The 10,934-nt window shown below is 57.5% G+C and overlaps 1 protein-coding gene across 4 annotated transcripts; it reads right to left on the bottom strand.

Moving 5' to 3' along the window:
* Window positions 1-347: 347 nt before the first annotated feature.
* Window positions 348-10,647, bottom strand: LOC128826642 (transmembrane protein 229B-like). Of its 4 annotated transcripts, none has more exons than XM_054010035.1 (3): window positions 10,621-10,647; window positions 2,004-2,152; window positions 348-852 (listed from the first exon to the last, which is right to left on the bottom strand). In XM_054010035.1, the coding sequence occupies exon 3, from the start codon at window positions 840-842 to the stop codon at window positions 348-350; it is 495 nt and encodes a 164-aa protein (XP_053866010.1). In that variant the 5' UTR covers window positions 843-852; window positions 2,004-2,152; window positions 10,621-10,647. The 4 variants fall into 4 exon arrangements, with proteins under 4 accessions (XP_053866010.1, XP_053866009.1, XP_053866012.1 ...); XM_054010034.1 differs by lacking the exon at window positions 10,621-10,647 and adding an exon at window positions 10,549-10,604; XM_054010037.1 differs by lacking the exon at window positions 10,621-10,647 and adding an exon at window positions 10,549-10,604 and having other exon boundaries at window positions 2,045-2,152.
* Window positions 10,648-10,934: the final 287 nt, after the last annotated feature.

The following is a 10,934-nucleotide window of genomic DNA, read 5'->3' as shown; positions in this document are numbered from 1 at the left end:
CGGTTTGCTGCCTTCCTAAACTGCGTCAGGCAGATCTCAGGGACCGGGGCCCCTGCGCCTCATTCCTGCCGCCAAGCACAGGGATGCGGGAGTGGGGGGCTGTGAACAGGGCCCAGGGTACATCCTGGCGGACCAGTCCCCGGGGAATCTCCCTGCATTGGCATTGGGGGATGGATCCACGCAGCAGGAGTCCTCCGGGCAGCGGGAGGGTCCTGGGGGCGGGAAGTGAGTGAGGACGGGAGGATCAGAGCTTCGCCCCGCTCCGCCGGGCCACCCACCGCGCAAAGCCGCCCCCATGTCTAGCAGGACAGTCCGGAGAGGGGCGGGCGGCCCAGCCCGCGCCGTGCTCAGGCGTCCTTGCGGGGTGCGAAGCGGCCGGGGGGGGCGGCCGCGGGGCTGGGCCCCTCCAGCCGCAGCCGCAGGGTGTTCCCGATGATCAGCTTCTCCAGCACCAGGGAGCCCAGGAACCAGAAGAGGGCATACTCCAGCGTCACCAGCCCCATGAGGTGGTAGCGGAAGTGGCTGTAGTCCCAGGGGCAGGCGTCGAACCGGCGCAGGAGGTAGCCAGTGGCGAACTCCCACAGGTAGATCCAGAGGGTGTAACACACGCAGCGGCTCAGCAGGGGGCAGCGACCCCGCAGCACCAGGTACATCCGCTCCAGCACCAGGCTGGACGTGCCGTAGATGAACAGGGCCCAGACGCTGGTGACGCCCTGGAACTTCCAGTCCCGCTCGGCCACGAAGGCCCAGGTGGCCGTGAACATCACCTCGCAGAAGTAGCCGTGGATGGCGTAGATGTACCAGCGGGTCAGGGGGCTCAGGGGCTCGGCCCGGCCACCCATGGCACAGGATCTGTGGGCAGTGGCACATGGGGGGGGGCGCATTAGTGAGGTGGCACCGCTGGAAAAGGCAATAGAGGGACGTACGGGGTGGAGGGGCTCGGATCCTAGGGAACCTACACAGAGCTGGAGTGCTCCAGAGACAGTGAGTGGGAGCAAGGAGTTAGAGCGGGGGCGGGGGGGGTGAGGCACATTCAGGACTCCTGGGTTCCATTCCCAACTCTGAGAAGGGAGAGGGTCCTAATGGTTAGAGCAGAGGGCTTGAAAGCCAGAACTCCTGGGTTCTATCCCTAGCTCTGGAAGAGGAGTGGGGTCTAGTAGTTAGAGCAGGGGGGGCTGGGAACAGGACTTCTGGGTTCTCTTCTCCACTCCAGGAGGGGAGGGGGGTTTCGTGATGACAAGTGAGGGGACGGGGGTTCTGTTTCCGGTTGTAGGAAGGGAATAGGATGGGGTGTCAGCACTCCCAGGCCTGGGAAGGGAGTGGGGCCTAGTAGTTAGAGCCGATAACCTCATCATCTGGATTCCTAGGTCCAATTCTCAGCTCCGCCACTGACACCCTGGGCATGTCCCTTCCATGTACCCTGCCTCGGTTTCCCCAGCGGTAAAAGGAGGGCAGCAGCACTGTGCTATCTCCGTGCCGAGCCTGGGTTAGCCGCCTTGGCAAAGCGCCCTGGGTGGCTGGCGCTAGAGCCTGCCACGCTGCTTCCAGCCTCGCCCGTCTTCCACGCCGCTCTTAGCAGGCCCGTTCGGCCGCGCGCAGTCTCAGGCTGCTAGCAAAAGCGTGGGGGGAGAGGGATGGGGGGGGGAGCAGGAAAGCAGTTGCAAGCAAAATGCATTTGGAGCAAGGGAAGGGTTAAAGCAACGCCCCAGCTTGGCAGCTGTGTGGGCAGGTACCAGGGCCGTGCCAACCTCAGCAGGGGGTTAGCTAGGGGTAGGGATGTGGGTGATGCTTCCTGGGGCTTGCAAGGCACTTCGCTACCCCCTGGCATCACCAAGAGGAAGCTGAGGTCAGTCCTCCACCACTACCAGCGTCTGCCACACAAGCTCTGCCTTCCGGCTTTGCTCTCCCTTTGCGGGTTCACCGTCGGCAAATGCCAAACCCCGCCCCCCACTCCCAAGTCCTCCGGGCACCTCCTTACATCGCCCAGCTCCTGGTCCACTCACCAAATTCCCAACTCTCAAGGCGCAGGACACCCCCGGCGTACCTGTTCCGCCTTGGACCACGGCTCCGCTCCACCCCCGGCACTTAGATTTGCTTGTAGAGAAAGCGAGGATCCGTTTATTCACCAAAGAGCAGGCAGCCAGCAGAAGGACTGGAAACAAAGGGGAAACACAGAAAGAAAAAAAAAAAAAAAAATCACAACACGCATCCTAGACCCCGCCTACCCTATGATCTAGGCATCAGCTGCCCCGAAGGGCTCGACCGCACCTGAAACCGGCAGCGGCGCCGCTGCCGTGTAGACACAACTGACGCTGGAATTCTTAGCGCTGTCTACACCAGGGCTTAGGTCGGCTTAACTAGATCACTTGGGGGGGGGGGGGTTATTTTTCACACTCCTGAGCGCCACAGCTGGCTCGATGTACTTTTCTCATGTAGACCAGCCCATCCACACGTCCGCTGCGTGACCCAGACGGACTCGGAGGGCATGGCTACACTTGCACGTGTAGAGCACTTTGAGTTAAACCAGCCTTTGCAGAGCGCAGTAGGGAAAGCGCTGCAGTCTGTCCACGCGGACAGCTGCAAGCGCGCTGGCGTGGCCACATTAGCAGCTCTTGCAATGGCCACAGAGAGCAGTGCATTGTGGTAGCTATCCCAGCATGCAAGTGGCTGCAACGTGCTTTTCAAGTGGGGGCATGTGTGGAACGTGACAGGAAGTGTGTATGTGAGGGGAGAGAGAGAGTGGGTTTGTGGGGGGCTGAGAGCAGGTCTTGTAAGTTCAGACAGCAGCAGACCTCCCCCCCCCCCCCCGCCTTTCTCTCTCTCACACGCAGCATTCCACAGTAATGGGTGCTTTGTCTCCAAGCAGATAAGCAGCCGGCTGTCAGAAACAGAGCTTTCAAAGGGCATTTCCACATTCCTGCAGCAATTCCAAAACAATGACAAGAGTGGCCACTTGCCTTAAGGGGATTATGGGACCTTTCCGGAGGCCGATCAGAGCGCAGTAATGCAACACCTCGTCCACACTGACACCCGTGCGTCGTAGCCAAGGCGCATCAAACGTTATTCCACTCGCCGAGGTGGAGTACCAGCAGCGCTGTAGCCCCGGAGTCAGAGCGCTCTACGTGCCTTGCCAGTGTGGACGGGGAGTGGGCTAGGGTGCCCGGGGCTGCTTTAATGCGCTGCAACTCGCAAGTGTAGCCAAGCCCTGAATCTTTCCCCAGCGCAGGGCAAGGGGACGGAGTGCTTGTTTCGTGAATGGAGGATCACCGCCACGTGTGGCTCTGGCCACGCCCCTGATCCGCCCCCTACAGGGTATGGGGGGCAGAGAATAGCCACACACAGCGCAGTGCGCTCTGGTCAGGCCCCTGCTCCGCTCCAGCCACTGTGGCCCTTATTACCCCTTCCACACTAGCCTGGGGGACTGCTGAGGGTCCTGTTCCCACCCCACCGCAGGGCCGAGGTGGGGTCTGAGAGGGAATCAGGCCCATTGACTTCAACCAGCAGCGAGAGAGCAGAGGAGCAAAAACGGGGTCTTCCCCCATCCCCTGTCCACGAGGCACCTCCCCAGCGGGGCTGGCCCCGGGACCACCATATACAATAACAAAACCTCCAGACGTGGCTTATTGCTTAACTGCCTGGAACCTGAAGCCAACTCCAACTGTTGCCAGGCGGGCGGATCTGCCCGAGCGACCAGGTGACTCACGGTGCCCAGCGTCCCGTAAGGACACCCGATTAGCTGCTAATCTCGGGCGGCGGTGGCCAGGACGAGCCAAAAGAGACAGTCTTCGCCCCCAGCAAAATCCTGAGGGGGGTTGTGTTTTAATTACCGGAGAGGCGGCAGGGGAAAAAACAGTTCCTCCAATAGGTGCCAAAGGAGATCATGGCGTTTAAAGGTCGGATCGGCGAGTCTGACTCCTGGGTAACCTCTTGATGTGAAGCCATCAAGAGAAGGAAAATCCACCACTGCCCTGGGGAGTTGGTTCCCTTGGTTAGTCCCCTGCGCGGTTAAAAATCGGTGCCCGGTTTCCAGTTTGAATTTGTCCAGCTTTAAACTTATTATTCGGCCTTTCTCCTCTAGATTAAAAGATCCCATTAGTACCTGGTATCTTCTTCCTGCGAAGATCTTAAACCAGTGGTTCTCCACCTATTGACCATTGTGGGCCGCCCATGCAGCTCTCTCTGTGTAACGTGGGCTGTGGCCACACAAGATACATACTGCCTTATGGCCCTGAGGGTGTCCCATGGGCTGCAGTTGTGTTGACTGGGCTGCAAGCAGCCCGTGGGCCAAGAACCACGGTCTTAGGCACCGTGATCAAGTCACCTTGCTGGCTTCTTTCAGAGGGGACGTTTGCACCACAAACGAAGTCCTGGCGCTGCCTCAGAGTTGAGCCCAAGCCCCTTTCCGTCCACAGTGCACACAGGACCCATGCCCTAGGACCCCGCTGGGGACGGTGGGGGTCAGAGCCCAGGTCCTGCTTAGACGCGGATCCAAGCCGTTATTTTGCACTGCGGACGCAAGCCGCTGCCCCGCGGCAGAAGGGCTGCGTAGCACCGTACGGACGCGTTACAACGGCTGTGAGATCCCGGATCCAACAGCTGTAAACGCAGTGCGGACGCTCCCAAGCGGGCTTGGAAAACCCCACGCCCACAAGCCCGGGTCCCGCGGATCCAGGTTTACAATGCCGCGTAGACAGACCTCGATGAGCTCTTGAATATATCCAGGGCACGCAGCGCCGCACAGTAGCCGCAGGTGTGGGAGGCAGCTCCAGATTTTCCGCTGGTCTCCTTTGCCTTTTGGTAGGACGGCCACAGCTCCTTCCCCTTTGCCCGCATCTCCTTTACAAGACCGGAATAAACATGCAGTTATTCCATAGCTGGGTTTCTGCCATCCAATCTAGGACTTTCCTGGCCGAGTAGTGGTAGGTGGAGCCAGCCCTGTCTGGTTGCAAAGGTGGGCGAGCGGGAAGAGCAGCGTATTCAAAACATGCTGGGGATTTAGGGGTGGGTGGGTTGAGGGGCTGTGAAATCTGGGCAGCAGCATCAGAGTTTTTCACACCGCTGAGCGACGTGGTTAAGCCGACCTAAACGAATCATGGAGTCACAGCATCTTCCAAGCCGCTTTCCTCCCCAAAGGAGAAAGATTCCAGCATCCAAATTCCATCCTGTCTTCTCAAAATCCCCAAGGCCTCTACAAAGGTCCACCGAGCATGCGTTTCTTCTGCACATCACAGCTTAAATCCTTGCACCGCTTCACCATCCATCAGCCGCCATGCTCTGCCCCAGAGGTGGAAGCATTTTGTTGAATCATGAGGCTTTGTGTCCTGGGCCCTCGTAGGACAGCCTGTTCATAAGGTCACCCGTCACCCCGAAATCTCCCAAGCCTGATCTCCGTCTGCAGGGGAACATTCTGTGTTTTGTGTTGATCCAAATCCCACCTTTCCTCATTCGCGCTGCAGCATCGCTCTTCGTACCTAAGCTGAAAGATCCCCGCAGCGCCCAAAAATCCTGTGGGGTTTGCTCATCAAGTGGGTTACTCCCAGAACAATTGCAAGGGGAAAGTGGGGATAGGGCCTTGCTGAACCTGGGACATATGAAGGTGACAGCTTGGAGGTGCTGTTCGACCCAGCCTGCTGAGTCCAGGGGCTCAGCTGATTGACCCGGTTCTCTCAGACACGCTCTGTTAATGTGTGTGTGTTCGTCTGATTCTGGGGCTGGAGGAACCCAGCCCTGGGGAACCGAGCTCCTGCAGGATTGCTCCATTGGGAGGGAACCTGCAGCAGGGAGAAGTAGCGTGCCGCATGAGGACACAAGTGACACGCAGTACATTGAGAGAAATACAGAACCCCCCCCCCCCAAAAAGAGTAACCCTAATAAATGAGCATACCCCAAAGTAACGGGCAAAGCTGGTAACCGCTGTATAGTATATCTTTATTGCTATTAGGTGTATTATGGTAACACCCAAACGCCCCAGTCATAAGCCAGGCCCCCCACTGTGCCAGGCGCTGCACATTTTTATTGCTATTAGATATATTACGGTAGCGCCCAGACACTCATCACGGCCCACGTCCCTATGGTGCCAGGCGCTGTTCGTTCACAGGACAAACGGTCCCTGCCCCAAGGAGCGGACAATCATTAGGTCTGGCTTATTGCTGGATACACGGTTCCAAAGGGGAATTAAGCTGCGTCCAATGGGGATTCATTAACGTGGAATGAGATACCAGGAAAACTTACGGGTCTGGGTGCAAGGTAGCTTATCTTGGGAAAACTCAAGGGAATCCAAACTCACTTTCAAGGGCAGACTAGCCTTTAGCCGCAGTGTGGGCAATTTTTAGATGAAAACTGGATTTTTTCCCCAAAAGATCTGCCCTGGTTCAAACAGGAATTGCTTCGGGGAAGTACCCTGGCCTGGGTTAGACGTAGGCTGGGCAGAATTCCACTTTTATTTCTTGTATCATTTCAACAGATACTATTGGTGGGTATTTTAAAGCCTTTTTTCAATTGTTATCAATTTCCCACAACTGTGAACATTTAAATTATGTGTGTGGGGGGGAAAATCAGACAATGGGATGGGGGCAGGAGGATAGTCCATCAATGGCCACCGTCGGAAGACAGGATACTGGGCTAGATGGACCTTTGGTCTGACCCAGTCTGGCCGTTCTTACGGTAGACTTATTTAATGACAGCAGAGGCTGAGATTCAAGAAGTTAAAAGCTTCACGAGCATTAAAACACCAGCTGTCAACGTCACATGCCCAAAATATACTGTTCTCATGCAGCATTCTTCTTTCTTTGCCATCCTGTCCATTTCGATTGTGATCGCTAGAAATATTTTTTCATTGGTTTGGGCACATGCGGCGAAATGGACCTGCACCGACGTTTGCCAATAAAAAAAAGGGAATCCTTCCACGCCTTGCTAGACATGAGGTCAGACCAGAGGATCACAGCCATTTCTCCTGGCCTTGGAAATTTTAACATACCAGCCAGCCTGAATTAAAGGCTTAACACCTTTTTATGTTTCATTATGGGTGGGGCATGCAGAGAGGATCAAAACGCCCCCCTCCCATCTCACAGCTGCCATAGGAGGTAGTTAAGTCTCATCAAACCCATTCTACTGATGGGGAAACTGAGGCACTGAGCAGGAAAGGGACTTATAATGGCTCAAAGAGGCAAGCTGCAAATTGAGAGAGTGTCAGAGGAAAGGGCCTATAGAAAGGCTGGGGGGGCGGGAGGGGACTATTAGGAATCTCACATGGTCTAGCAAAACGTCTGAGCCGTACAGGAAATGTAACTCAAGGATCATTGATTTTGCTGTGATCTGAGCAGGAAAAAGGGCGTTAAAGGAGAGAAATCACATCACTGCAGGGTGCCTTCAGGAGAAGTCAAGCTGCTCCTATATGATGGCTGGGTGGGAGAAGCCCAGGGCTGGGAGCCAGGACTCCTGGGTTCTATCCCCAGCTCTGGGAGAGGAGGGGAGTCTAGTGGTTAGGGCTGGGAGTCAGGACTTCTGGGTTCTATCCCCAGCTCTACCTTGGACTCAGTAGGTGGCTCTGGGGAAGTCACATCGCCGCTTTCTCTTTCTGCCTCAGTTTCCCCCTCTGCACATTACAGGCACTCCTTCCTCTCACCCCTGCTGGTAGGCCACGCTCATTAGCATCCGTGTAGCACTTTGGGGCTCCTTGACGGCAGGTGCCGGGAGGACGGATTAACGCCAGCAGCTACACGGCCCTGTGCGAACAAGGAGTTCAGTCAGTTCTCTCCATTCCAGCCTTTCTGTGCAGGCCACGCGGGAGTGCAGGCTCCCGCCAGCTCAGCGTCGTTGCTTCGTTGGGTGCGATGCCTCGGGGGCCTCAAACTCCCAGCTCGCATCTCACAGTAGGGGCAAGGAGGGAGTCCCATGCCCTGCCCTCCCGGATCCTGCCTCTGGGCGAGAGGGAAGCTCCGTCCTTTACAGCCCTTTCAGCGCTTGTCTCCTCTGCTGAGGCAGCTGTCGAGGGGCCGGGTGGTGCCCACGCAGCAGGGGTCAGGACTCTCGGAGCTGGATTGAGAACCCTCCAATTCATCGCATGAGGAGCCATTGAAACCGCTGTCCGTCTGGGGCTGGATGGAAACCGTCACCCTCTAGAGGGGAACGGCCCCATCCCTCATTAGCCAGCCAGTCCTCTGCTCCAGGGTTGGGTCAGAACCAACAGCCTCTGGAGGGGAATGGCCCCATGTCTTATTCTGCTCCCAGCCCAGACGACCTCAGCTGCCTGGCTCTGAGAGTGGGGGAAGGTGCAGGGTGGCAAGAGATACCAAGCCCAGAATTTCTTAGGACATGGGCACAGGAGAGGTGCCCCGAGAAAGTCCAGCCACCAGATTCAGACCCCCGAGCAAGGAACAGACACTTTGGAAGCAAGAGATCTCGCCACCGGTCCTTCACATTCAAGCGTGTGCAGTAACGTCGCCAGCCCCACTGAGTCTGTTTGTCGGGCAGAGGGGAGGGCTGGGCACAGGTGAAAACCAGCCAAATCTCCCCTTCTGCCCCGCCTTGCATTCTCTGGCTTTCAAGACTTTTCTCTAGCGGCCTCTGATTGCGGCTACCTCAGTTTTGGAGGGGCGCTGAGCAGCCGCCCCCTCCAGTGGGCGCCCTTGGGGACTCAGGGCCCAAGATGGGCAGCCCAAATCACTGACCCGCACTGGGAAGCTTTGGCCCAAAGGAGCATCCAAGCTGGGGAGTGGATTTTCCCTTCTAACGTCCCTTTTCTCGGGCGACCTTGCAGCACTTTGCAAAGAGCCCCTGCCCCTCTGTGCCCCCTTAAGAACATAAGAACGGCTGTACTGAGTCAGACCAAAGGTCCATCTAGCCCAGTATCCTGTCTACCAACAGTGGCCAATGCCAGGTGCCCCAGAGGGAGTGAACCAACAGGTAATGATCAAGTGATCTCTCTCCTGACATCCATCTCCACCCTCTGACAAACAGAGGCTAGGGACACCATTCCTTACCCATCCTGGCTAATAGCCTTTAATGGACTTAACCACCATGAATTTATCCAGTTCTCTTTTAAACGCTGTTATAGTCCCAGCCTTCACAACCTCCTCAGGCAAGGAGTTCCACAAGTTGACTGTGCGCTGCGTGAAGAAGAACTTCCTTGTATTTGTTTAAAACCTGCTGCCTATTAATTTCATTTGGTGACCCCTAGTTCTTGTATTATGGGAATAAGTAAATAACTTTTCCTTATCCACTTTCTCCACATCACTCATGATTTTATAGACCTCTGTCATATCCCCCCTTAGTCTCCTCTTTTCCAAGCTGAAGAGTCCTAGCCTCTTTAATCTCTCCTCATATGGGACCCGTTCCAAACCCCGAATCATTTTAGTTGCCCTTTTCTGAACCTTTTCTAGTGCCAGTATATCTTTTTTGAGATGAGGAGACCACATCTGTACGCGGTATTCAAGATGTGGACGTACCATCGATTTATATAAGGGCAATAATATATTCTCCGTCTTATTCTCTATCCCCTTTTTAATGATTCCTAACATCCTGTTTGCTTTTTTGACCGCCTCTGCACACTGTGCGGACACCTTCAGAGAACTATCCATGATGACTCCAAGATCTTTTTCCTGACTTGTTGTAGCTATATTAGGCCCCATCGTATTGTATGTATAGTTGGGGTTATTTTTTCCAATGTGCATTACTTTACATTTATCCACGTTAAATTTCATTTGCCATTTTGTTGCCCAATCACTTAGTTTTGTGAGATCTTTTTGAAGTTCATCACAGTCAGCTTTGGTCTTAACTATCTTGAGCAGTTTAGTATCTGCAAACTTTGCCACCTCACTGATTACCCCTTTCTCCAGATCATTTATAAATAAGTTGAATAGGATTGGTCCGAGGACTGACCCTTGGGGAACAAAACTAGTTATCCTTCCGCCTGGCAAGGCACAGCCCCTGCCCCTCGGTGTCCCCTTCGACCATGCGGGGCGCAGCCCCCTGCCCCTCGGCGCCCCCTTCTTCCGCCCAGCGGGGCACAGCCCCCTGCCCCTCGGGGCCCCCCCTTCCGCCCGGCGGGGCACAGCCCCCCGCCCCTCGGGGCCCCCCCTTCCGCCTGGCGGGGCGCAGCCCCCCGCCCCTCGGGGCCCCCCCCTTCCGCCTGGCGGGGCGCAGCCCCCCGCCCCTCGGGGCCCCCCCCTTCCGCCCGGCGGGGCACAGCCCCCTGCCCCTCGGTGTCCCCTTCGACCAGGCGGGGCGCAGCCCCCTGCCCCTCGGCGCCCCCCCTTCCGCCCGGCGGGGCACAGCCCCCTGCCCCTCGGTGTCCCCTTCGACCAGGCGGGGCGCAGCCCCCCGCCCCTCGGGGCCCCCCCTTCCGCCTGGCGGGGCGCAGCCCCCCGCCCCTCGGGGCCCCCCTCTTTCCGCCCGGCGGGGCACAGCCCCCCGCCCCTCGGGGCCCCCCCTTCCGCCTGGCGGGGCGCAGCCCCCCGCCCCTCGGGGCCCCCCCTTCCGCCTGGCGGGGCACAGCCCCTGCCCCTCCGTGCCCCCCTCTTCCGCCCGGCGGGGCACAGCGCTGCTCACCGTGCCCGGGGACTGGCGCGCGGGGCGGGGCGGGGGTCCGGCTCGGCTCCCTGCTCTGAACCTGCCGCTCACCTGTCAGCGCGCGCTTGCCGCTTTAAGAGACTCCACACCGGCCGGCTCCACGTCATCGCTAAGCCCCGCCCAGGGCGTCCCCGCGCCCCTTCTCAGCCCCCTTCCTCCTATCCCCCTTCCCAGCCCCCCTTCTTATCCCCCTTCCTCCTATCCCCCTTCCCAGCCCCCCTTTCTTATCCCCCTTCCTCTTATCCCCCTTCCTTATCCCCCTTCCTTATCCCCCTTCCTCTTATCCCCCTTCCCAGCCCCCCTTCTTATCCCCCTTCCTCTTATCCCCCTTCCTCTTATCCCCCTTCCCAGCCCCCCTTCTTATC

This window comes from Malaclemys terrapin, chromosome 20, assembly GCF_027887155.1.
Source record: "Malaclemys terrapin pileata isolate rMalTer1 chromosome 20, rMalTer1.hap1, whole genome shotgun sequence".
NCBI classification, from domain to species: Eukaryota; Metazoa; Chordata; order Testudines; family Emydidae; genus Malaclemys; species Malaclemys terrapin.
This window is presented reverse-complemented; position numbering and strand designations above follow the sequence as displayed.